The sequence below is a fragment of the Rhododendron vialii genome, chromosome 1a, assembly GCF_030253575.1.
Source record: "Rhododendron vialii isolate Sample 1 chromosome 1a, ASM3025357v1".
Classification (NCBI taxonomy): Eukaryota; Viridiplantae; Streptophyta; class Magnoliopsida; order Ericales; family Ericaceae; genus Rhododendron; species Rhododendron vialii.
The window spans coordinates 7,733,215-7,761,026 of NC_080557.1; the positions used below are offsets into that span (position 1 = coordinate 7,733,215).

Sequence of the window (27,812 nt, forward strand, 5' to 3'; positions counted from 1 at the left end):
ATCCACCAGTGCCATCTCCCCTTGATGAAGGCGACTCCAACAACATATGGACACAAATGATATCAACAAGATATTGACGAACTGGAGGGGAAGTCGATGTAACTATCCATGATACCACTTTCGCTCCCCACTTATATACACAAGATGCTGGCACTTTTGTTTCCCATTTATATAAATAAGATGTTGGCAAACTTTAGGGGAAGTCGATGTGACTATCCATAACACCATTTTCATGATTTTTTTCCAGACCTTCCATACTAAAGATGGATTACCCAACAAATGGATATAAAAGACCAAATTATTAATTATAACTTTTCACACTTATCACTTGCCAAAAAAATATGACATGGTTTTTATACAATAAAGATATGGTCCCCAAAGACATACAGTGTAATCTTTTAGCAATATAGACTTGGTCTTTGTCTTCAAAGAACCTCTACCTAACTTTCAACGCTTACAACTTGCCAAAAAATATGACGTGCCTTTTATACAAAAAACATATGGTCCACAAAGACATAGAGTATAGTCTTTTAGTAATATGGACTTGGTCTTTATCTTGAAAGAACCACCACTTAACTTTTCACACTTATCACTTACCAAAAAATATGACTCGCTCTTTATACAATAAATATGTGGTCCATGCAAACATAGAGTATAGTCTTTTGGCAATATGGACTTGGTTTTGGTCTTGAAGGAACCACCATCTAACTTCACACTTGTCACTTCCAAAAAAATATGATGTGCTCTTTATGCAATAAACATGTGGTCCAAACAGACAAAGTGATGTAGCGGAAGCTAATGAAAAACGGAACTACTAAATTGAGTCCGAATCCGTTGATTCGTAACGAATACCCGGAGATCGAAATCCTTCTCTAAACCTGTTTAGTCAAAGAATACCCAGGAATAAAGGCATCAAACACTTTGTTGATTCCGTAGAATACCAAAGAATTTGGCATAAAAGAGAACACTCTTTATAATTTTATTAATCATCAATAACTGAATAGCCCTAAGGCTTACAACTTAATTTATAGTAGGAGAAACCCTACACACTAGGAAATAAAGAAAAAGGAAACTACCAAAGTTAGAATTGAATCTTCTTAATCAAATAATTCTTAAAAGGAAACTAAATAAACTAAATTGAAAAACTAAATAATGTAAACACTTATTTCTATAATTGCAAGATTCCTAACAAAATAAATAAAAACAAAAATAAGGAACTTTATATATATATATATATTTAAATAATATATAATCTTTTCATTTTGCATCATTCTCCCAGGCTTGAGAAAACTCGTCCTCGAGTTTCAATTGCTTCAAATAATCTTGCTCGTCGAAACTTGTCTGCATCAATTTTATACTTTAAGTTGATCTTCTCGAACTTGAATTTTAACAAGAAGTCTTCAAACGCAAAAGGTGGAATATCAGTGAATCCCATAAAATCGCCGCGAACTATGTCTTCACTTTGTTCCTTGCAGAATCCAAATATTTGAACACCTAACCATGTGTATGTTGGGTTACTTCTAGATGAAATTTTAAATTCCAATTGCAACGGCGCTGAAATTGTAGTATTCAACACAAAATGCAGATGATCATCTTTATGCAAAACAATCTCAAACTCCACATCATTGAATGGTTCCTCATCAAAAATAGGCAGTTTACTCCAATCCACAACTGGATCTAGAATAACTTTGGATGTAAAAGGCCACCGAACTGTAGCCTCCTCCATGAAGCACGAACTCAATGGGTTGTAGTGAGGTTGATTATCAATGATCAAGGCAGCCTTCTTGACCAACGCTTCATGCGTATCCTCATTCCGTTGAATCCATACCCTTAGTTGTGCACCCCGTGCAGCCTTATCACCTTCGTTCACATCTTCGGCAACAGCATAACAACCATCACAAACTCCTTGTCGCGCCATGATCCGGAATCGAGTGCAGGCTCTGATACCAACTGATGTAGCGGAAGCTAATGAAAAACGGAACTACTAAATTGAGTCCGAATCCGTTGATTCGTAACGAATACCCGGAGATTGAAATCCTTCTCTAAACCTGTTTAGTCAAAGAATACCCAGGAATAAAGGCATCAAACACTTTGTTGATTCCGTAGAATACCAAAGAATTTGGCATAAAAGAGAACACTCTTTATAATTTTATTAATCATCAATAACTGAATAGCCCTAAGGCTTACAACTTAATTTATAGTAGGAGAAACCCTACACACTAGGAAATAAAGAAAAAGGAAACTACCAAAGTTAGAATTGAGTCTTCTTAATCAAATAATTCTTAAAAGGAAACTAAATAAACTAAATTGAAAAACTAAATAATGTAAACACTTATTTCTATAATTGCAAGATTCCTAACAAAATAAATAAAAACAAAAATAAGGAACTTTATATATATATATATATATATTTAAATAATATATAATCTTTTCATTTTGCATCACAAAGAATGTAGTCTTTTGACAATATAGACTTGGTCTTGGTCTTGAAGGAACCACCACTTAACTTTTCACACCTGTCACTTCCCAAAAAATATGACGTGCTCTTTATACAATAAACATGTGGTCCACACAGACGAAGAGTGTAATCTTTTAGCAATATGGACTTGGTCTTAGTTTTGAAGGAACCACCACCTAACTTTTCACACTTGTCACTTCCCCAAAAATATGACGTGCTCTTTATACAATAAACATGTTGTCCACACAGACAAAGAATGTAGTCTTTTGGCAATATAGACTTGGTCTTGGTCTTGAAGGAACCACCACCTAACTTTTCACACTTGTCACTTCCTAAAAAATATGACATGCTCTTTATACAATAAACATGTTGTCGACACAAACAAAGAATGTAGTCTTTTGGCAATATAGACTTAGTCTTAGTCTTGAAGGAACCACCACCTAACTTTTCACACTTGTAACTTCCCAAAAAATATGACGTGCTCTTTATATAATAAACATGTTGTCCACACAGACAAAGAATGTAGTCTTTTGGCAATATAGACTTGGTTTTGGTCTTGAAGGAACCACCACCTAACTTTTCATACTTATCACTTGCCAAAAAATATGACGTGCTCTTTATACAATAAACATGTTGTCCACACAAACATAAAGTGTAGTCTTTTGGCAATATGGACTTGGTCTCGGGTAAATTAAAATTTGGTCGTTAAAGATAAAAAGTGTAGTCTTTAGGAACCATAGACTGTCTTTCATGATGGTGTAATACAAAGTCTTTTCTATCTTTTTAGTTGCCCTTTTTGACCCAAATAAACGTGGTTAAGGTTCAAAGGAGGATAGGTCCCATTGGGGAGACGTAAAAGGCCGACAAAATACATAATCCCTATACATAATAATTTAAACCGAATAGGCCAACAAAATACATAATTCCATTGGCATCATCATTACATTTTTACTCACTAACTTTTTAAAATAGAATATACTTTTAGGAACAAAATAGAAAATGCACCAATTTTTATCCACTAACTTTACAAAATGGACATTTATTAAGGGACAGTCTAAAATGAAATACTGAACTCTGAATAAGGGACGGAGGGAGTAGCATTCACTGCATGCTATGGAATACTTGTCCTTCTTTCCCTTAGTTGTTATCCTTCCTTCACCTAGTGTATTAATCTTCTTTTCTTGCTTCTTCATATCTTTATCTCTCCAATATGTATGGAACAGAAAAAAACCTCACAAGTCACAACCATACAAAGTTGATACTTGACAAGGGGAATGGAATGCAATAGAAAAAATGCGAAGCGCTAGCACTATAGGGTAGGGTTTTTTTTTTTTTTGGGTGGGTGGGTGGGTGGGGTGGGAGGGGGGGGGGGGAGAAGCAAGTTTATCCCTGTTAAACAATTACACTCTTTCCTTTGTTTGATTGATGGGCAGCCCATGCAAAAGTTCTATTTTTACCTCTTTCTCAACATCGGCATAAGCATAACAAAAAAGGAGATAATCTAACTGTGCTTTCAATCTTGGAGTTGTGGCCAATATCATAAATAAATAAAAATTATCAGCCGCAAAAATTTTATTAGAACTCGACAAAGGTTACATTGAGGAAGTCAAACACTAGTTACAAGGAAACCTTGAAACACGGAGAGAGCTAGAAAGAAAAAGGAAAAAAAAATACATTCAACAAGAAATTATTTGGAGATAACAACAATTCCAAGCACTATCATAATTAAAGTAGCACCAGCATGAGAATCAGCACTTGTGAGAGTCGAAAATCCAGGTGAAAGTAGCTTTGGAGGTAGGATAGCACAAGAAAGTATCACTCATAATTAGCAATAGACAGCACTAGCAGCAACGAGGGACCTAGGACAGTAGGTAATGGCATTAGAAAACACCAACAAGCTCATTTGAACTTGATTTTTAGCAGCACCAGCAATCATGGGGAGCAAGGGAAATGCCAACAAGCAGTAGCAGTATCATAGCAGTAACAAACAACAGTTTACCAATTGATCCATGATAGAAAAAATCAATAGACTAAAGAAACTAGATATGCGCATCAGCAAAGGTATTTGCAGCATCAGAAGCAGAGAACAACATTTCAAATGATATAACTAGCAAGCAAAAATTTGTATCATCAAAGGCAGGCAGCAGTAGCAAACAAATGATTCACCAGCATCAAAACTATCTTCGATATTAGGCATCAGTAGCAACCAGGATCAGACCAAATGTTATGATCAAACCATGATTATAGGAGGCTTAGGACAAGACTGAAACTCAAATGAAGAACTAGGACACGACACACAGCCAAGAAAAAACACAAAATTGCATCGAAAAGTCTAATTTTTTTGAAAAGAACTCTAACATGTGGTGCTAAAAAAAGAAAAATAACTTGTGCATCAATGTGATTGGTTGTATCCACTTTGTGTGCATATTGATTGCGGGTGAGATTGTAGAGACACGCTCTAACTTTCCTTAAATATGTTTCTATTGTACATTTACACAGTCCATCTAGTCACAAAAAAAGGCAATTGTTATATGGCCCTTGTAATAATAGGGACAGTTATGCAAACAACAAAACAAAACAGTCAAACAGTCAAACCGAAAGTCATCACAAACATTCAGTGTAAACGGATTCGTGGTTCCAAGAGTTTTTGCCAATTCGTGCAAGATGTGTGGAATAGCAGCTAATAATAGACACTTGTCAAACTGGAGAAAATTTGCAGCCAATCATGTATGCTTCTCGCTTGAGTAATGACTAAAACTTTGAGATCACGAACAAATATGTTCAGTTTCTCGTGTAAGCAATCATACTATTATGTCTTCGTGACTTAAACCTGGGCATGGCGTATCTCCTATTACCTCTCAATTCAAGTAACAAACTATTAATTTTTTGGTCTTTAATCCCACTCCGAATTTGTAGATTTTGGATGTCTGTGAAGTCCAGCAAGTACTCCAAAGACAAGTTCAAGTGTAGCCAGGAGAACATTAAGTCTACCCTGGTTACTTCTTGTTTCACTTGCTTCACACAGGAAAGTCTAATTAGCCCCATTTTCATGTTAAAAAAGATACAATAACATCTCCAACTCTCCTTAATTCCAAGAGATAGAGTGAGAGAGGTCTTGATCAAACCTTATTGCATTCCAGAATAGCAAAAATAAATCATCTGTCAAAAGGGACCAAAAAGGAAACCAAATGATTCTATGAGAAAAGAAACTGGTCAGATACATAAGAGGGGGCACTGCGCTGGCAGTACCAACAACTGTCTTTAATTTCCAGAATATTATATGACAAAAAACTTAGTAATAACGAAAAGCGACAACCATTAGCTTGCTAGGCTATCAATAAGAACAAACATACATCAATAATGATAAGAAATCAATCACAATCGCACTTAGCTAGCTTGCTAGGCTCATTAGACGGGTATTTGGGATGGCATGAGATGCATTTATCCAGCCAAAGAAAAAATAAAAGAAACTAAGGGTGACTAATTTACCATCAAACACAAAGAAAACTAAAATCTTACAGAGCTTAACAATTCGACATGTCAACAAATTCCATGTACTTGTAACAAATTCAGTTAGTATCTGGATCTCTGGAATCGATTCTGCAAGTATCTGGAGCTACCATATCTTCTGTACGATTACTATGGCACCAATGAACTGAGACGTGAAAAAAAAAAAGCCGAACTACAGAACTACGGTTTATAAAAAGGAGAAGAGAGCTGGTTACCAATTTTTTAGCTGAGAAGTCGTAACCTCAGAACCCTGGTAAAGGAAAAAAGAAAACTCTTAGAAAACAAGTACATCTTATGGTTAATTCTAGAACTGCCAAATCAAACTTCACACAACTTAACAAGCAGATGTGCACTTTTTACATACATAAGCACTTAGTTTCTCAGCCCAAGATTGTACCCAAGCGGCATTGCGCTGCATGCCAGGTTCTTCCAAGAGCGCCTTCTCGATCAGTGTGATCCGTATATCATTCATTATGGTGCGCTTTCGTTTTCTTTGTTGCTTCTGTTCACATATAACAGCTTCAACCTTTTCATCCTCTTTAAGTCCTTCAAACCCATGGGGATTGGAATTTCATTCAAGCATATTATCAAACAATGTATGGGCAATATGTTACTTTCAACCATTAGCAATAATATTTTGTGGTTGTGGGAACTGATACGTTCATTCAAAATCAGATGAGTGCTTATCTTTTGCATATTAAACTGTGGGATAAATACAAACCAAGACGCAGATAACTCCATGCAGAGAGGTAGAGAGCACCAGTTGAAAAAAGAGAGATAGAGACACACACATACAATAAGGGACAAAATGAGAAAAAAATAATCCAATGAGCACAACTAATCTAAGAGAACAATCCAAGCTTAGCAACAAATAACCACAAATCTAAGTTTCTGATGCGATTGAAGAGAACAAAAGTGCGCTTTTGTTGAAAAGTCAATACCCAAATTATAGCGTTGAACTAAATTGAGAATAAAGGACCAAATCTGGACCAATTTTTGTTATCAATATAAAAAATAGGGGTGGCCAAACCCATTGAGACACCAAAATGAATTGTCGCAGTATTAAAACTACAAAGCAACCCTAAAATTTATAAACTACTAAGGATCGTGAGCCCTCCATTCCAAGACACAGTCAAATAAACCCTAGACTACATAATCATCAAGGTAAAGATGATTTCTCACCTAAATGCGAAGACGACGGAGGCGGAGTGCGGCGTCCGATAAGAATTGGTGGATGAAACTCAATTTCGAGGAGAAAAGCCGCTTGTTTCGATTGATGAAAAGCAAGTATGAGAAGCTTGAGAATTGGTCAGAAAAAGAACAAAAGGCAAGTAAGGAAAATTGATTGGAAAATTTGGGGGCAAATTGAGCGCCCATTTTTTCACCAGGGCAAATTGAGAACGATGAAGTAGGGAGATTAGCAATGAAACAAAAGTTAAAGGAGAAATAGAGAACAAAGGAGCAAATAACAAACCTGCTATTCACGATTTCATGATTAAAACCCTAGAACACAAGAAGACTGATCCATTAGCTGCAAAACCAGTTCGCACGAAAACCCTAGAATACCAGATGAATGATCCATTTAGCTGCAAAACGATGGGAGTTCAAAAAGTTGGGGAGATCTGGCACCAGTACAGAAAATCGTTTGAAATTTTCAGTGAGGGGTGTGTGATTTTGGGCGCGGAGGAGTCGAGGAGAGCTCTTAAATTTTGGTGGAAAGCTGTTTTAGGTTTACAAATGCTATTGTAATTTCGGCGCGAGCATCCCCTCCTCTTTTTTCCTACTAAATGCTATAGTAGGTGTCCTATAATAGCATTCTAAAAAAAACGCTGTCAATTAAAGCTATTAAAACCCACATTTGTTGTAGTGAAACGGCCCACAACGAACTTTAAAACATATGAAAAAAATTGATTTGCATTGTTGTTATAAAAAAATAAAAGTTCTATCACCTGATCATTTCCCACCAAAAAAGAAAATGAAAGAAAAGAAACCACTGAGTACTTAGTAATAGGATCATTAAGTCAACGAGGCAGTGCCTTGGACATACATAAGAAGGTTCTCCAACTGAGTATTTGAAACCAATTCCTGTGTAAGTTTACGAGCTTTCAGGCTTGCTTTCAACTCCAATTACTTCGATGAAAAGTTAAGAGACGTATTGGCACAAATTGAGAATTCAATATACTTGAAGTCTGTTGGCAAAATAAACTGTATTGGAATGATTTTGACTTGCGCATGCATCGTCCCTCTCTCTCTCTCTCTCACTATGATTTCTCTCTCATAGCCATCGATCTACATTTTTATTTTTAAGCCTCTCCAAAATTGCATCTGTTTATTGTATCTTTTGTTCTGATATTGTATCAATACGTGAATTTCCAGTTCTGACAATCATAGACTACAATCTCAAAAGAAATACCTTATAATTGGAAAAGTAAAAGCAAGATTCATCACATTAAACATTTCAGATGCAAGAATATGAAATTATGCAATCCTTTCGAAAGCCCAAAAATAAATAACATTCATACCAAGGGAGGATCAAAGGGTGTAGGTGCTGGTCCTTCATTATTCCCTGATTTTTTACTCTAGAAAGTTACAGAACAAATACAATATGGGACAGGACCAAGTCATTCTATAATACAGGTGAGCGTATGGAAATGGACTGTGAAGTATTGTTGATTATGAACAGATATAAATATGGTACCTAAACGAGAAACTCACAAATCAATATTTTAGATACTGTTGATACTTGATTGATTCATAATCGAAATCTCAAAAAAAAAAATCTAATTTACTTTTCGTATCGGATAGAATGATTCAATGCCGTTGAGAATTAGAACTAATTGGAAAATCTATATTTATATAAAGATATCAAGTGGAGTATCAAATAGGGTAAACACAATACCCTAAATTGCTAATAGTTGACTCGTCACTAAAGTTTTGAAGATTAAGAAAACTTTACCTGATGACGAATGAGCAATCCTCAAAACTTTACCTGATGACGAATGAGCTATATAAAGTGATATAATGATGGAGTGCGCAGTCTTCTTCGACTCCAATCACCAGAAACAAATTAGGGGAAATTGTCGTAGGCGTACGCGATTTGCTGCGAGGTATGAGGGTGAGGGAACCGATTAGCGGGTGGAGTTCGAGATATGGTACGACGTCGGGGTAGGAGGCAAGTCTCGCAAGGATGGGGAGCATGGAGGATAAGCAAGGGAGGAGCAAACCCTAGACAGAGGAAACGGAGATATCGTTCGACATGAGGAAGAGAAGACCAGAAAAGGGGTTTGGCGGACATGAATCAGAACTATGTCGTTTTAATATAAGGGCAAAACGGTCTTGCCCAGATATCTTTACCATGTATTGGTAATTAAGACAGGAGCTACCATGTACCGGTGATTTCTAAACTCGGTACCATGTATTGGTGATTAATTCCGGTCAACTCCACTGCCGGGTAATTTTCCGAATAAAGTAACCGAAAAGATGATTGAGATGAGCTACTCGCAGCAGGGTGTTCTGTCACTTCAGACGGTACTCTTTTGAGGCCTGATTCCAATCCCAACTGAACCCTCAGCTCCTTGGACCCTGTGTGGGTGCCAACTTGATCATTGTTCATACATATAACAAGTGGCGGATTCAGAAATTTAACATAACGGGGGCACCAATTTTCATTGTAACGCCGTAATATGTGAGTTACAGTTAAACACATTCACACCAAAATAATTTTAACATTCATGATAATGTAATAATTTAAAAGTATATATGCATTTTAATAATAAGCTATTTGGGCAAATTTGCGCACCTCGACTATATGTGTTAAAACAAAATTAGTTCATCATCTATTTTCCTATTATTGACTCTACAAGTACAAGTTCGGGGACCAAAAATGTACAAGTACAATGTGCGAGTTCACATTGAATACTACACAAATGATGAGAGACATTGAGGAGTGGGAGAAACCTTGGTTGTGAAAGAGTTTTAGTGGATTTTGGAAAAAAATAAAAAAATAAAACTTCGGGGAGTTTTAGTGGATTTTGAAAAAAAATAAAAAAATAAAACTTCGGGGGGGGGGGGGGCGGGGGGTATTGAACTGTTTTAGTGGATTTTGGAAAAAAATTTAAAAAAACCTTCGGAAATCAAGGAGGGTGAGGAATTGAACTCGCTACACTTAGTCCTTAAAAGCATGTTGCTTACCATTGCACCAAACTTCAACTTATTACACATGTTAGCATATAATAGTATAATATATATATATATACACACAAAATCGAGAAATTCTTTTTTAAAAAAAAGGCATGGGGCACGTGACCCCACGTGCCCTATGGTGGGTCCGCCCATGCATATAACCACTTTTTGAGAAATAATCACTTTTTAGTAAAAATAAATGACCTTTTGAGCTAAAAAGTGGTTATTTATCAAAATATTTGGTAAAAGTAAAAAACTTTACTCTTCCGATTCCTCTCGTCGAGACGAATTAATAATCCAAAAAGTTTGACGCAAAATTAACAAATGCGAAAAAAATTTAAATAAGGACAAAATTTTCAAATTTAAATTAAATTGAAGTTAAGTTTATAAGAACGCAACCTTAATATGGGCAAAAGGGTCTTCACATAGAGAGTTCAGATCCCTCTGCTCTTCATCCCCTTTCTGTTCCACATTCGGCTGCCGACTTCTCACTTCTCACACGCTACCCACGTACACAAACGATATGTATGTATTTACAATAACAGTCCTACTAACCACACAGACAATCTATGCACAAATTTTGTTATGGGGCCCACCTCGGGTCCCATATAAACGATCCGAACCACCTGTTAAATGTAAAATATTTTTTCAAGGGCCCCACCAAAAATTAGTTCAATCTGATATCTATAGGTGCTCGATTTAATCATCTAACTTTTCATTATCCGAAAATCTGAATGAAAATTTAGATAATTGAATCAAACACCTATAGGTAACGGATTGAGCTGTTTTTTGGCAAAAACTCTTAAAAAAATGTTTTCCATTTAATGAACGACTCAAATCATTTATGTGGATCCCACAACAAAATTTATGTACAAATTATCTGTGTGAACAAACCTATTGTTACAATAATGCTACCCACATCACAAACAGATTCTTCACAGACCCGATGAATGCCAACCACCCCCCCCCCCCCCCCCCGCCCCCCCCCACACACACACACACAGAGACCCGATGAAGTGGCAATCCACCCCCCCCCCCCCCCCCCCCCCCCCCGGCTCACTTGTTCATATTCAACCCCATTTGTAACCCCAACCTAGTAGTTGTGTTTTTGATCCGGGGGCCAGGGTCCATTGTCCTGGGTCGTCGTCGCCAACGACTTTTGAAACGTCTACCCCCCTTCGTCACGTACCGTTAGAACTCTCTCTCTCTCTCTCTCTCTCTCTCTCTCTCTCTCTCTCTCTCACGCACACACGCACACAGTTCTTCCAGTCATTCCCTTGCTATTAATTTCTGACTACGACGAAGACTACCACTACTATTCCTGTTCAGCCTCCCATTGTCCGCGTCTAATGGCTCCCAATTGCCTTCGGGAATTAGGGCCAATTATGGTTTTTCTAGCTTTTCTTTTGGAAATGTAAAATTTAACTACTTGTGTTGTGTTCTGTGTTTTAGTGTGGTTGAGTGAAGAGTTTTTATTTCGGAAGTGAGGTTTTTAGCTGGAGGGGGGAAGAGGAGGAGGGGTATTTTACGTCTTCATGGAGTTCTGGGCCTCTTCTTTTACTACTAGTATTTGCCTAATTCTGGTGGCTTCTCGGTTATCACCGGCCTCCGGCGATATCGAAGGTGATTACTGATCGTTCCCTTGGCCTCGTTTATGTGTTGATTTTCAATTGAGTTTGAACTTGTCCCACATCAATTGATGTTACCTTCAATACAAAGTATATGAGCCTAGATGGCTTGCGACTCATTGCCATTTGGTTCGAGTTGAATGCTTAAGCATGGTATGGACAAGGCTCTCTATTTCTTTCACAATTGATTTTCCCTATGTTTGTGCCCTTCGTGTGCTCTCTTTTTTTCGCTATGATTTCTCTGTCATGGATCCTATATTTGTTGGTTATACCTTCAATATCTCTACAAAAGTCCACACTGGCTCCCCACTCATTACCAATTGATTTTGAGTTTGTATGATTTGCCGGTAACTGGTGTTGAAATGCAAAGTTGATCTATCGTTTAAGAGGGTCTGCTTCTTACCATCGTGGCATCGTACACACTCACTGAGGGTTCTATTTATTCAGAACCTTACGAGTGTTTTTTTTTTTTTTGTGTATGTTTTCAGAAAAAAATGATTTTACCTAATTTTGTATAGCATGTTGAAGTTCTCTCTTATCAATACCCCTGTTGTTATGTTTGTACTTACCAAATTTGACTTGATTCACAGAATCTGAAAACAAAAATACCCATGTATGTTCACTTAACCAGTATAAAGTAATTCAAGGATTCATCGATCTTTTCCAAACATTGGCGTGTTCTATTGAATGGTTGGGGTAGACATTGGTATAACTGCTAGGCTGTCAAGCAACTTAGCTGCTTAACTACCCTTAGAAAATGTTTTGGTTGATCATTTCATCTTCTTGATGAGAATACAGTGACTTGTCTCTTTCATGAAGAGCAGGCAATGCTTTGAATGCGCTGAAGAACAGCTTAGTTGATCCTAACAACGTTTTACAAACTTGGGGTCCTACACTTGTCAATCCCTGCAACTGGTTCCATGTCACGTGCAACAATCAAAACAGTGTTACAAAAGTGTACGCTACTAACTCGTTCAACAATTCTCGTAATCCACAAGCTGGTTATGTCATTTGATACTTGAAACTCTATTTGCTTTTGTATTTCCATTGTGGTTAGTGTGATGACAAATCGTCTTTCCATTTTTGTAAGCCTCAGTGCTCTTGGGAATGCAAATTTAACTGGACAACTCGTTCCACAACTTGCGCACCTTCGAAGTTTGGAGTACCTGTAAGTAGTACTTTGTTGTAGGAAAAGTGGTTTCACTCGTATCTGTTTTGGTGATATTAGTCTCTCTCTCTCTCTCTCTCTCTCTCTCTCTTATTTACCAGACTCTAATCTGTAAAGCGTCTTACTTGCTTCACCAGCATAGTTCCTGAATTATCTATGATTCTATTGAATCTTTCACTGTACTGTGTACTCGACGAGCTCTTGGCCTTACTTGTTTTTCCTAGATTTCTCTATCTGGACGTGTAGTCGTCATACATGAATTGACAATTTTGAACATGCTCTTTGTAATAATGAAAAACACTTTATAGTATTCATCGTCTTCTTCCTATAGAGGAACAGTTGACTTAGGGGCATGTTATTGTGCCTTGAGTTAGTATGTTGCAATTTTACTTTTTCAGTAAGCGTAATGGTAGCTCATGGAGTACTCATTTATAACTTCATCTGTCATGATTTGCCTGAGATGGGTTTACCATGACTTCCATCGCTCACGACTTAGGGGCATCTTAATGTGCCTTTTTTATGGTGATGAAGAAGAAAACTCTACAAAGAAGTTTTGTTTTGTAGTAGTTTCTCATGTTAGTTTATCAGTGAAAATGTTGCCTATTGCTCTTGTAGTTAATTTTAGCTTGCTATTTTGCTCAATTTTGCTCCTGCAAACAGAATGTAAATATTTTTTCAAGACTTGAATGTGGAATGTAAGTGTAGACCTTTAATGTAAATGGATATCCCGGCATTACTTTTCTATTTACAGTTAACCTCTTCACCGTCTTGTATGTGTTGTCATCGCCTTGCAGTTAATTTATCATGGATACAGCTTCTCTCCACCTCACTTCATGGACTGGAGCATGCTATTATGCCGATAAGTCCCATCAAGGGTCCCATTTGTACGATTCAAGCCGTTCACTTTGTAGTTCCTAATGTGCAGATATCATCATTGAAAAATCAACTTGATAGCCACGTGAATTCATTGCATGTTGTGGGGGAAAAATGAATGGTGTATATTCAAAGTCACAGTGCTCGTCCATTTTTTCATCCAAATATGGTGAATTCATGTGGCCAACACTGTCGGAACAAGCTGATATTTTTTCATGGATGATTCACACAATGGGGTCTTTGAAAGGTAAGGCTTGAATCATCAAAAAGAGACCCCCAATAGCATCTTCAGACCACTTTGTGGACTGGAGGGAGAGAAGCCACCTCCTTTGTTATATATATATTTTGTTTTATGGTCTTTTTAACTGGCATTCTGCATGCCCCTGTCATGGACGTTGTTTCAATTACATTTTCTGTCACAGAGACCTTAATACTAACAACATAAGTGGACAAGTTCCTGAAGAGTTTGGGAATTTGACGAACTTGGTGAGCTTGGATCTTTATCTCAACAACTTGAGTGGTCCCATCCCGAAAACGTTGGGCAATCTTCAGATCTTACGTTTCCTGTATGAATTACACATCCTTTGTCTTTTACTTCTAAAATTAGACATACACCCTTCTGGTGAACCAAGGTGTTATATTAATGTAGTGCAATTGTTTCTTTTGTTCGGTCATTTCTTAGAGGTTTTAATCTCAGGATTTATGTTACTTCCTTAATGTTGATATAGCCAGTTTTAGTGGAATCAGTCACTAATATTGGGTTATATGATGCTAAATTTCATTGTGGACAAGATATCTTTGTCAGATATTTTATTGAGACAAAAGCCATAGGGCCTACCGAGTCTAGATATTTTGTTGGGAAATATATGGAGAATTAATTTCTTGATCCAGTAACATATATGTGTATGTTCATGTGTGTGTGCAAACAGAGTAATGGTTAATAGATAACATCCGCTTTAATTTTGCTGTACTAATTGTGTATACTCTACACATTCGAAGTACGGCTGAAAGCAAGTCATTTGTGCCTTAGTTTCACTTGAGGTATCAATGCACTAAAATTGTTGGTTGTATCACTCGTACTCTTCTCGGTGACTCTATGTTCTCTCGTCTAGTTAGTTTCATCGTTGGCCTAATAAAGCCAGTGTGAAGCCTTGGTTGGAGACCATATGTCTATAGCCACTACACAAATAGTAAGATCCGATATAATTTATCTTCTTTACTAACTCATACACATATATTTTGGTTTTACTTATTTAGTGACAGTTTCTTCAAACAACACAGAAGTACTGGGAATGACACTTGTACAGTACATTGACTGAAAACGTTTCTTACCCTTACAGATTATAAAACTATTGGATTATCTCTTTGCATGGTGTTCCCTAATGGATTTTAGGGGGTTTAACTTCTGATAGACTCTTTAAACCATCTTAACCAGTATTTGCATACACAGCTAATAGACTCTATTTGAGCCTCTGCACCCTAAAAATCTGCCGATATCTTTATTTAAGCCCAATACAAAGGATAGGAAGTGGTGAAACTTAAATTCATGCGTCTATTTGTAGTAGAAGTTTAGAATTGTTGCCAGGCTCACAACATATACCCCTCTTTCGCTTCATAACTCAGGCATTAAAATATTTGGAAATATACAAAAAGGATTCGAGTCTAGACATATTCATAAAATCATCTTCATCCCAGAAATATCAGGCACCTGTTTACTGAGAAAATCAAGGAAGTGTGGAATGCGACCATTGTGTTTTGGCAAAATTTGAGTTTGTTTTTGTGGTCAGGGTACAAATATGGTATAGCTGAATGATCTAATGTGTGAACATTTCTTTTGCTTCGTTTTAAATTGTGTTCAGCCTTTCAAATTTTGAACTGATGTGGAGGAGAATCTTCTTTTGTTTTCTTTACTTGTGGTGGTTCCTTCTCGTCTTCTTTGAGAAAAGATCGAGCACTTGCTAGTGTTAAGTTACCAGTAGTACAAAAGCTTAAGCTATTAGGAAATGGGCCTAACAATATATATCAGGTATTCAACAACCTCCCTCATGTACAACCTTGTCTTGCTCGTGGAGATGCAAACATTCATACACTCTCCGAAAGAATGCAAACAGGAAGCAAGTGCAAATAGGGAGACTTTAACCCAAGACCTCTTGCAACTTGAACTCTAATACCATATTAAGTTACCAATAGTCCCAAAAGCTTAAACGATTAGGAAATGAACCCAACAACATATATCGAGCTTTTCAACAGTTAGCGACAAATATCGTATATGCCGATCATAGATGTTGGTTATCTCAGATTCCACTGTCTTGATAATGACAAATGGGGTCATATTGAACACCTTGGTAGTGCCAAAGGCTTCTTTTCTAAATATCTTGCTTTTGCTATGTGCAATTGTGCATGTTGTATGTACTATTTGTTTCCATGTAAAATGTCTCCCGAATAAGATTATTAGCAGAGAGAGCTCCCTCTGATTATATGTTGCATTTTGCTATGTGCATCCAACTCTTTGTCTGTGAGTCAACGGCGTTCATTGGGAGTTTTACTGACGAATGACCATTGTGATTTTTTGGAACGCGGTGATGTCTGGTCCACCTGATTCTCTCAATGCTAGGCGGCTCAACAACAACAGTTTGTCAGGGAATATTCCTGCGTCGTTGACTACCATCCCAACACTTGAAGTCCTGTGAGTACCAAGTTGGGTCTATAATTCAATACTTTTTTGTTCTTTTGATGAATACTATCGAATTGTGTCGATGATGTTTCCTTTCTTTCTTGTTCCATAAGTTTTTACTGGTGTACTTCCTTGTGGAATGCAGTGATCTATCAAACAACCGTTTGACAGGAGTAATTCCAGTTAAGGGCTCGTTTTCACGTTTTACTAATGCCAGGTTTGTTGCATGTACCATCTTGTTAAATTATAGTTAAGCTCAGGGGCAGGCCGTGTGAGGGGCACGTGGGGTCATGTGCCCCCACTCATTATCACCGATTATTTTGAACATATGAAACTCTTGGATTCACCTCAGGTCCATGTAAATGATCGCGGTCGTCCATTTTTTTAGACTACAATGTTCAAGCTTTGTTTGAAAAATATTAGCTCAATCAAATATCTCGAAGTGTTTGATCCATTCCTTAAACTTTCAATTCAGAACTAAGGACTGCAAATTATAAAGCAAAACATATGAATGAATATTTATATGTTTGTCTCATAGACCTGATTTGTCTGTGTGCGTGCCGATACTCTGGACTATAAGTGAAGAAAGCATGGTAATATGCACAAAAATTGAATTGGGTCTCTAAGCCTGCCCTCTCTAATGCCATTTGGCTTTGATTTGAGGGCATGGTTCGGTAGAAAAACGTGTATAGGGGGCCACTGTTCCAGTGGTATTTTGAGAGCAGCCACTTTGTGCATATTGCCAAAGGTTAGGTCTGTCTCTCATCCTCCCCTGCCCATACCCCCAATGATTTGGGGCTATATGGGTTTTGATGTTGTTTGTTGTGTCATAGAACTGATTTGTCTGATACGACTGCAAATTAAACACTTACTTGTCTCATAGAACTGATTTTTTAAAAGGAAGGCTAAGAATTTATTCTTTTCAAAATGATCAAAGATGATCATTTGTGCGGGACTCGATGTGAACCCGCACATTGCACTTGTACACTTTTGGTCCCCAAAATTTGTACGCAGAGTTATTAATAGAAAAATAAATGAACACGGGATAAATTTTTTTAACGCATATAGTCGAGATGCACAAACTTGCCCAAGTAGTAAAATTATATATACTTCAAAAAATAATTTTTACTTTATCTGATTGTGCTTAATTGTAACTCATATTTTACGGTTACAAATAATTGGTGCCCCAATTAATGTCAAAGTCCTGAGTCCGCCACTCGTCGAGCTGGTGACTCGTCTAGAGTTATCCTGACAAGTGACAGCCATACTTCCATTTCTCAGTTTTGCAAATAATGATTTGGTATATCCTCCGGTTGCTCCACCTCCTCCACTTCCGCCCTCACCACAATCCACTTCTCAAGGTTTGTTACAGTTACGTTTACATTCATAGTTGTTATTATCCTGTTTTTTTTTTAACTTATAGTGGAGAATTTTATGTATCTTTGACGCCTGCCTATCGTTAAATTAGATATTTCTTCCCATATTTCAATTTTTTGGATATTACTTGGCTAGATTTTTAATTTCTCCAGCTTTGCAATCTTTATTTTTTAAGTTTCTAAATTCAAGGATGACAAAGCTTCACATGCATTTACATAACTAAAAGAGCCTGAAAAAAAACTAAATTAATTTGAATTGAATTCCTTATCCAGAATTGGGTATGTTTACTATCTCTCTTTTCCATAAGTTTGGACAGGTGTACTTCCATGTGGAATATAGTGATCTATCAAACAACCATTTAGCAATCTCAGTCTAAGAAGCACGAACACGTCTACCGGCCTTTTGTATCCGTGTCGGACACATGTTGTACAAGGACTTTCTTTTGTCTACTCTGGCTGATTTGGATGATCCTTGTAGCTGGGGTAGTTTAGATTCATTCAATCTTCATTGAATGTATTTTCTTTTTTCTTTTCTTTTCCTTCAATTTTGGCCTCTTACAGTGCCTTAACCTCTGCGGCCTGTATTTTGCTTTCTCTCGATGTAACCTTTGTCGAGCTCTAATAAAATTTTGTTGCTATTCAAAAAAAATAACAACAATATGCTCGGACACGTTCCCAACACGTGTAACATGTCCAGCACATGAAATTATGTGTCCGAATATTTAATTATTTTTCTAAGTCGGACACGCTCCGACACGTACCGGACACGTTTGGGTTGTTATGTAATTTTTAAAACTTGATGGAGTAACAATGTACTATTTTGATATGATCTTAATTTAAAACCCATAGCAAATAACTTAACGATGGAAACACAATCCGCTATTCTCATTTTTTTTATTGGACTTTTTCATCTTTAATTTGGGAAAAAATTAATATTTGTGTGTTTATGTATATAAATATATTTACTTATATATGTACTTAACGTATCCCCCAACGTGTCCGTGTCCTAGTTTTTTGAAAAATCATGTGTCAGCTTATCTGTGTCATGTCTTGTCCATGTCCCGTATCAATATACGTGCTTCTTAGATCCTAGTTAATGGATCGATGTCACTTTTTACTAATGTTATGTTTCTTGCATGTATCCTCTTGTTAAATAGTAGTGGAGTTGGTGATTCCTCCACATATATCCTGACTAGTAACAGCCATACTTCCATTTTTAAGTTTTGGAAATAATGATTTGGTATTTCCTCCAGGTGCTCCACCTCCTCCACTTTTGCCCTCACCCCAATCCACTTTTCAAGGTTTGTTACATTTAGGTTTACATTCACTGTTATTATTACTTATGTTTTACTGATAGTGAAGACTATAAATTTCTTCCCACCCGAAAGAAGATTTTCGTTGTTCAGTGATTTAAGGATGACAAAGCTTCATATGTATTTACATATCTAAAAGCAACTGGAAAAAACTAAATTCATCTGAATTGAATCCCGTAATGCACAAGTAATACCAGTTTGTTTTAACTAGGCTAATCTCCATCAGTACTTTTCTCTGCTCAAATGAATGTGTTGAGCTCCATATGGATTGAGTATGTTTCAATAACAGCTTCCTTCAAATTAGAGAGTAGAGACTCCTGAAATATCCGTTTAGCACATGGAGAATTAAAATTAAGATCATTTCTCCGACAGGTGAAATTATGTGTCTGAATATTTAATTATTTATTCTGAATGACACGTGAAATTATGTATCCGAATATTTAATTATTTTTTTTGAGTTGGACACGCTTCGACATGTACTGGACACGTATTGGACACGTTTGGGTCGTTAAGTAATTTTTAAAACTTGAAATGGAGTAACAATGTACTATTTTGAGATATGATCTTTATTTAAAACCCATATCAAATAACCTAACGATGTAAACACAATCCACGATTCTCATTTTTCATTGGACTTTTCATCTTTAATTTGGAAAAAAATAATTACTTATATATGTACTTAACGTATCCCCCAACGTGTCCGTATCCTAGTTTTTTTAAAAATCATGTGTCCCCTTATTTGTGTGATGTCGTGACCATGTCCCGTATCTGTATCCGTGCTTCTTAGATCCCAGTCAATGGCTCGATGTCACTTTTTACTAATGTAATGTTTGTTGCATGTTTCCTCTTGTTAAATAGTAGTGGAGCTGGTGATTCCTCTACATATATCCTGACTAGTAACAGCCATACTTCCATTTTTAAGTTTTGGAAATAATGATTTGGTATTTCCTCCAGGTGTTGCATCTCCTCCACTTTTGCCCTCACCCCAATCCACTTTTCAAGGTTTGTTACATTTAGATTTGCATTCACTGTTGTTATTATTACTTATGTTTTACTGATAGTGGAGACTAGAAATTTCTTCCCACCCGAATTAAAGAAGATGTTTGCTCTTCAGTAATTTAAGGATGACAAAGCTTCCTATGCATTTACATATCTAAAGCAACTGGGAAAAACTAAATTCATCTGAATTGAACCTCGTGATGCACAAGTAATACCGGTTTGTTTTAACTAGGGTAATCTCCATCTGTGCTTTTCTCTGCTCAATTGAATGTGTTGAACTCCATATGGATTGAGTATGTTTCAATAACAGCTTCCTTCAGATTAGAAAGTAGAGACTTGTAAAATATTCGTTTAGCACATGGAGATTTAAAATCATTGAAATGTAACATACCTGCAATCTTTAAATGTTGTTATTGTGACTTTATATGCATCGTGATCTCATGGTATCTTGTATTTTAGGCATAGAATCGTATCATGATAATATCATAAACATGTCTCTTTGTAATCTTCTATTTTAGGTATAGATTTCTAGGCTTTTCTCTATTTAAGCTTGTGTTAGCATGGTAACCATTGACTCTCAATATTCAGTAATACAGATCAGTTCTCTCTCTCATATGTTATGTCACAGATAGAGTAGGCAATATTGCTGGAGCCATTGCTGGTGCTGCTGCCGTACTAATTGCTGCCCCTGTAATCGCACTCAGTTATTGGCGACGAAGGAAACTATTAGATCATTTCTTCGATGTACCTGGTTAGTCGGCCTACTAGAAATTGTCTTAAATGCATCATTATGGTGTTGTAGTTACGGGGTTGTTTCTAATGCATTTTGCTTTTACAGCTTGTTTGAAGGATGAGAAATGGTGAGAAAATGCAGGATCAGGGTTTCTCTCCCCACCTCACCAAGTGGTGAGAAATGGTGAAAAAGGGTTGGGGTACCAAATCTCACCAAAAATTGTGAGATTTGGTGAGACAAAATGATGACCAATAAAAATCTACCATTACTCTTCATTGCTCACCATTTCTCACCTCCTTTATTCATAACATCACATGTGGTGTGATTTGGTGAGAAATAACATGGACCTATGGAAATCCAACATTACTGTTCGTTTCTCACATTTTTTTGACCTTCCTACAAGGCTAATACTTCACTTTGCTGGTGAAGGGGATCTGGAAGTTCATCTAAAACAGCTCAAGAGGTTTTCTCTGTCTGAACTACAAATTGCGACAAACTATTTTAACAACAAAAATATTATAGGAAGGGGTGGATCCGGTAAGGTCTACAAAGGACGATTGGCTGATGGCTCTCTCGTGGCAGTAAAAAGACTAAAAGGGGAGCGTACTCACGGTCGGGAGCTGCAGTTTCAAACTGAAGTAGAATTGATTAGCATGGCTGATCATCGAAATCTTCTACGCCTACATGGATATTGCATGACGCCAACTGAACGGGTTCTTGTCTATCCCTATATGGCTAATGGAAGTGTTGCATCATGTTTAAGAGGTACTACTTGTTGGCTATCAACCTCATATGCTTTGTTTTGTTTTTGTGTATGGTAGCAACTGGAGTAATATTTTCAGTTGATTTTATGCAATCTTCTTTCTTTGAGTTGGATTGCTAGTTTGATGCCAATTGATTTTTGAACTTCAATTTTTACCATCATACTTAATTCCCCATATGGGTTGATCAAAACTTGCTATCATTTTTAAGGTTTGTGCAAATTTTGAAATGCAAACATAAATCTGACGCCAACATAACAGGATCAGGTATATGCCTTCCTGGCTAAGAGGTACTAGTTGTAGGTATATTTCGGGACGACCTTTTAAGAAAACATAACGATTGCAGCTTGAAACATATATAAAAAAAAAAATTGATGCCAGCAGAATGGGATCTTTTCAATCCCTTCTTCACTAATGGAAGTATTGTATATATCATGATTAAGACATACTATTTGTGGGTCTATTTTGGGAATCAAACCTCATAAGAAACGTAGTTGGGTCAATTTGAAAACTACAACCTTCCAATACTATCCTTCATGATACATTCGATTCCTTGTTGTGGTTTACTCCAATTCAAAAGATTTGAGGGGCAAAAGAGGATTCTATCTTTGAAATATATGGACTTGCATTATGGGACAACCATAAACGAATAATGGACTAATGAAATTTATCAAAATGGAGTAAAATTTTCAAGTAATAGGATGCAATTTGCATCATTTGCGTGCATTGCCAATTTGAAGCGAAGTGATTAATAAACTTTCTAGTAATAGGATGCAGTTTGCATCATTTGTGTGCATTGCCAATTTGAAGCCAAGTGATTAATAAACTTCAGTTTTCATCGTTAAATTTAAATGCCAGTTTTTGTTGAAAAAAATAAACCTGACATGTTATTTTACTCACAGGAAGTTCTCCATACAAGTTTGTTAAAGCTTGCTAATATTTTCAACGTTTGTTCAAATATATGTTTGAATTTTGAAAGAAAGAAAATAGTTTAGAACTTGTTTGCTGCCCTGCTTAGTCTCTTTGAATGTTATCATGGCCTAATCGGCACATTTCTTAAGAGCGACCCGAATCGCAAGCCCCACTTGATTGGCCAACAAGAAAGCAAATTGTGTTGGGAGCTGCAAGAGGCCTTGCGTATTTGCACAGTCATTGTGACCCAAGTTTGTCAAAGCTTGCTAATATTTTCAACGTTTGTTCAGATATATGTTTGAATTTTGAAAGAAAGAAAATAGTTTAGAACTTGTTTGCTGCCCTGCTTAGTCTCTTTGAATGTTATCATGGCCTAATCGGCACATTTCTTAAGAGCGACCCGAATCGCAAGCCCCACTTGATTGGCCGACAAGAAAGCAAATTGCGTTGGGAGCTGCAAGAGGCCTTGCGTATTTGCACAGTCATTGTGACCCAAAGATCATTCATCGTGATGTCAAAGTTGCAAATATATTGTTGGATGAGGAGTTTGAAGCAGTTGTTGGAGACTTTGGGTTGGCTAAACTAATGGATTACAAGGATACTCATGTTACCACAGCTATACGTGGCACAATTGGCCATATTGCCCCTGAGTACCTCTCCACTGGGAAGTCTTCAGAGAAAACTGATGTCTTTGGTTACGGGGTCATGCTTCTTGAACTCATCACTGGACGGAGTGCTTTTGATCTTGCTCGGCTTGGTAATGATCATGGTGTCATGTTGCTCGATCGGGTAAGCACTTTTCCCCTCAGAATCTGTTTGTAGATCTTTAGTGCATTACTTAAGATTGCCACCTTCTTGTGATAGTTTGAGTTCGTATTACAAAATGCTATGGAACTCAGCACTGAAGTGGCAATTTGTGACAACAGGATTTACAGGCCAATTTCATGTTTTTAGATTCTTTAAAACATAGAGTTTGGTCATTTTTAATTTCACAGTATTTTAGCTTCAAGAAATGTGTACCTCTTAAAACAAGTCCTAATATCTTTGGATGAGGTTCGTTCTTACCTTTAATGGTGTAAATTCTATGGTTACTACCCCTAATCCCCTTTGACATTTGTTTGATGGGACTAACATTAATGGATATATAATCTGATGGGTTATATTATCCCTTCCAATTCGTAGTAATCGGCTTAGTGGTACCACACATGCATGGTATTGTAAATGCACACTTTTAGGATTACGTGCCTGACTGATGTTTAATCTGGGAAAAAAAAGAAGAGTTGAACAATCACCGGACATCCTTGGATACTTAGTCCCATCTGATGCTCATAGCCGGTCAAACAAGCGGACCCTTTGTGGTTAATTCAAAAACTGACGTACCCCCTGTACAATAAAAAAGCTAGCACCATAACCCCTTGTGATCGGGTAACCAGGGGTAGGTGGCCTAACTTCGCCTATAAGTACCAGAAGTATGAACACAAGGGAGATATCGGAAATCATATACTGAGAGTACTATATAGCAATTCTACTGTCCCATTGTCTTACCTTCAGAGTTCTCGAACTAGTGCCTCTAGTCCACTGTTTGCCCGTGGCTGGAAACTTACTTGACCATCGGAAGACATTTCTGGCTGCCAACACCAGCCCGAGTGTTGCTAATGGTATCTTCTTCTCAAGTTTGAACTAGTAGAAAGAATTGAAGTTATAAGGCTACAAGATAGATGGTTCTCTCCTTCCTAATGGGAAAAAAGGAGTTTTTTGACCCAGTGGTTGATTTCAACCATCTTGGAGATGCATTTGAAAGCGGTTAAAGTTTGTGTGATTGTATTAAGCATGTACTCTGCTAGCATAATTTTCTGTACGAGTGTGGTGTGTATTTTGTATGTGGGAGATAACAGTCTGGACATATTATGATTAATCAGGTAAAAGGACTTCTGAACGAAAAGAAGTTGGAAATGCTGGTTGACATGGATATGCAGGGTCATTATGTCCATGAAGAGGTGGAAGAACTTATCCAGGTGGCGTTGCTTTGCACACAGGAATCTCCCAATGAACGTCCCAAGATGTCAGAAGTTGTCAGAATGCTTGAAGGTGATGGCTTGGCAGAGAGGTGGGAAGCATGGCAGAAGGAGGAGGTGTCCCGCCTAGAGTTTAGCAATACCCAACACACAACTGCTGATTGGATAATTGCTGATTCGACTGCCAACCTCCGCCCAGTTGAATTGTCCGGTCCGAGATGACCCTTCATGTTTTTACATTTGCCACGTCATAGGCAATTCTCTTTGTTTGGTCATATCTTTATGGATATGATTCCCTTCCCTTCCCTTCTCTTCTGCTTTTTTTTTTGTTGGTCTCATTTTTAATATATGAGGTTGATAATGTGGTCAATTTTCAGGCGATGGAGGCATCGGTATACCTGAAACCAAGTAGACTCTGCACGCTAATCATTAGTGACTAGTGGTCAATTATCACAAAGCTATTTTATCCCAATCCTTTTTCCATTTACTTTTGTTTTGAGGAGATGCAAAAATTCGAATTACTTCCATTATAGGTCATGCTGAGGGCCTGAGGCAGTGTTGGTCTGCAGTTTCCTGGAAAAAGGAAGATGTATGAGAAGTGAAAATTTGCAGCATGCAGCAAAAAGCAAAAATAAAGTAATAAATATGAAATAGCCATTATTGCATTCATCTTATCTTAGTCTTGCAAGTACTTCTGTTTCTATCAGTTTTCTTTTTGGAGTTGTGCATATTGAATCCATTTGTGATGCTACAGACGTAAAAGAATCGATATCCAAGTTACTCATTTGATTATGAAAGATCATATCTCATTTTTGCATAATCAAATTTAATGTAGCAATCTGATTTATAGTTGAAACAAAAATTATATATCTGTACTCGTGCTCTTGCTATACCATGCCCGTGTTGCATTCTCCAAAATGACAACCCAACTTGGCCATTAAAGTTTCCACATCATACCATGCTAGCATATACCTTATTGTGCTTGCTTCTTAATGTGTCATGCAAATGTTGCGCCCGTTCTCGCCTAGCCCAATTTACACTTCTAGGGGCTGGAAAAAGAATGGGGAAACATATTTCAGGTACCTCATCTCAATTGATCAGGCTGGACACAAGGGTTGGTCTGGTTTGGTTGCACATAGACTTAAAATTGTGCATATGGTATTGGCAGAGTTTCTTCTTTTATTTTGATCGTGCTTACAGCCAATCACCATATTTTGCATTTTTTTAATTTATTTCTACTTTTTTGGGCATGGAAGGTTAATAAGCTCTGCTTTAAGCTTATATTCTGAATGGAGTGGAAATAACCTTGTATAACATTTTGAGAACACCCAATGACCCTGTCATTTCCCATTGGCCTAATAAGCCAAATAGCTTATCTTTTTTGTCCTTATTCAAAAAAAATTCGCATTTATTAGTTTGTCGTCAATTTTTGTGAATTATTGCTTCGTCATGATGAAAGGAATAAAAAAGGTAAAAAAAATACAGTTAAAATTCAATTTTTTAAGAATAAAGACGAAAAAATTGGATTATTGGCTTATTTTTGTCTTCATTCAAAAGAATTTAGGTTTCAATAGTATTTTTTTACTTTTTACATTCTTCTCATCATGATGAAGCAATAATCCACACAAAAAATTGACAAAAAACTAACAAATGGGGAAAAAATTTGAATAAGGACAAAAAAATAAGACGTTGGCTATTAGGCCAAATTAATGGATCCCCTGTACACAGTCTTTGATAATGTTTTCTTTTGAGACTGAATTGTTCATTCTCAAAAAAAATAAAAAAAGCAAAGTTAATAAGCATTATAACATGCTTTTTTGACCTTATAGCTTTTGAACAGATTGAATAAACTAAAACCTAGATAGTGGGTTTTTCTCTCTGAAAGAAGTTTACTCTAATTTTGTAATCTGTAAAGGCCGACCCATAATATCTGTGTTCATACATTTTGAAAAAGGAAAGCAATCGATGGGTGTGTGTCCTGTACGGATACTAGTATGAATGATTAACTTTCTTTACTTGGCTTTCAGGGACTGGTCTTAGGCTCCGTTTGTTTGAGCGTAAAATATTTTTCTGTAAAATATTTTACTCATTTTGTTGGTCAATCGAAAGAGGATACAGAAGCTAAGCCAACCCACTTGTTATTTAATTTAGTTCACAGCAGATGCCCATAACGCATTTCAGTACTTCCACTTGATAGGTAAACCTGTCTTTTTTTCGTGTCAATAGGAAAGATGGGCTATGAACAAGTATGGCTTTCCTACAATCAACTATTTGTCCCCGTCTTCTTTCTCTTCCTTTGGCAACTCACTTGTTTGCATGCCCAACTCTGCACTCAAGAACAGACCTCTGCTCTTCTGCAATTTAAACGTAATTTTTCCTTCAATGAATATGCTTCTTGGTATTGTGATGCTTCTTTTCCAAAGATGGAGTAGTCTTGGAAAATGGGTTCTGATTGTTGTTCATGGGATGGGGTTGAGTGTGACGGCGAGACGGGTCAAGTAATTGGACTCGACCTAAGCTACAGCTGGCTCCAAGGCGCCCTCCACCCTAATAGCAGCCTCTTCCTCTCCTTTCCCCAACTTAAAAGGCTCAACCTTGCTCACAATGACTTTTCCATGTCTTGCATCTCACTTGAATTCTCTCGGTTCACTGAATTGAAGCACCTCGACCTCTCTGGCTGTTACTTTTCAAGCAAAGTCTCACTAGAATTATGCTCCCTAAATAAATTGGTGTCGCTTGATCTATCTTTCAATAGTGATTTGAGATTGGAAGGAGGTGGATTCAAGTTACTCATTCAAAATTTATCCATGTTAAGAGATCTTAATCTTGAAGGCATAAACATGTCTTCTTCGGTGGTTCCAAAATCCTTGCTCATTTTGACTTCTTTAATATCCCTCGATCTCGGCTCGTGTGGGTTACATGGAAAATTTCCTAGTGGAATATTTCATTTACCTCATCTATAGGAGTTGGATATACGGGGTAATAAGGGTCTCATGGGTTATTTACCCGATTTCATCAATTTGAGCTATCCTCTCTGGTGCTTAAGCCTCCCATACACATGTTTTTCTAGACAATTACAGTAAATGATGCTAATCTAGCCGAGGTAGTGCTGAGGCTGAAATTTTTGATGATGCAGTTGAAACAGTAAATGATGCTAATCTAGCCGACCCCGCTGCGGATCCAACTGATCCAATTACAGAAATTATTGCA

The 27,812-nt window shown here is 37.1% G+C and overlaps 1 protein-coding gene and 1 non-coding gene across 2 annotated transcripts; both read left to right on the forward strand.

The window, feature by feature from the left end:
* The first annotated feature begins 11,290 nt into the window (after positions 1-11,290).
* Positions 11,291-25,074, forward strand: LOC131315708 (BRASSINOSTEROID INSENSITIVE 1-associated receptor kinase 1-like). Its single transcript, XM_058344914.1, has 13 exons — positions 11,291-11,773; positions 12,603-12,735; positions 12,875-12,946; positions 14,242-14,385; positions 16,434-16,505; positions 16,639-16,710; positions 17,775-17,854; positions 19,123-19,170; positions 20,137-20,184; positions 20,810-20,932; positions 21,344-21,679; positions 22,982-23,376; positions 24,507-25,074. Exons 1-13 carry the CDS (start codon positions 11,686-11,688, stop codon positions 24,822-24,824), a joined length of 1,929 nt encoding a protein of 642 aa, XP_058200897.1. The 5' UTR covers positions 11,291-11,685; the 3' UTR covers positions 24,825-25,074.
* Positions 17,071-17,178, forward strand: LOC131308665 (small nucleolar RNA snoR100). Its single transcript, XR_009194523.1, has one exon. It is a non-coding gene; the product is annotated as a small nucleolar RNA snoR100 (small nucleolar RNA).
* Positions 25,075-27,812: the final 2,738 nt, after the last annotated feature.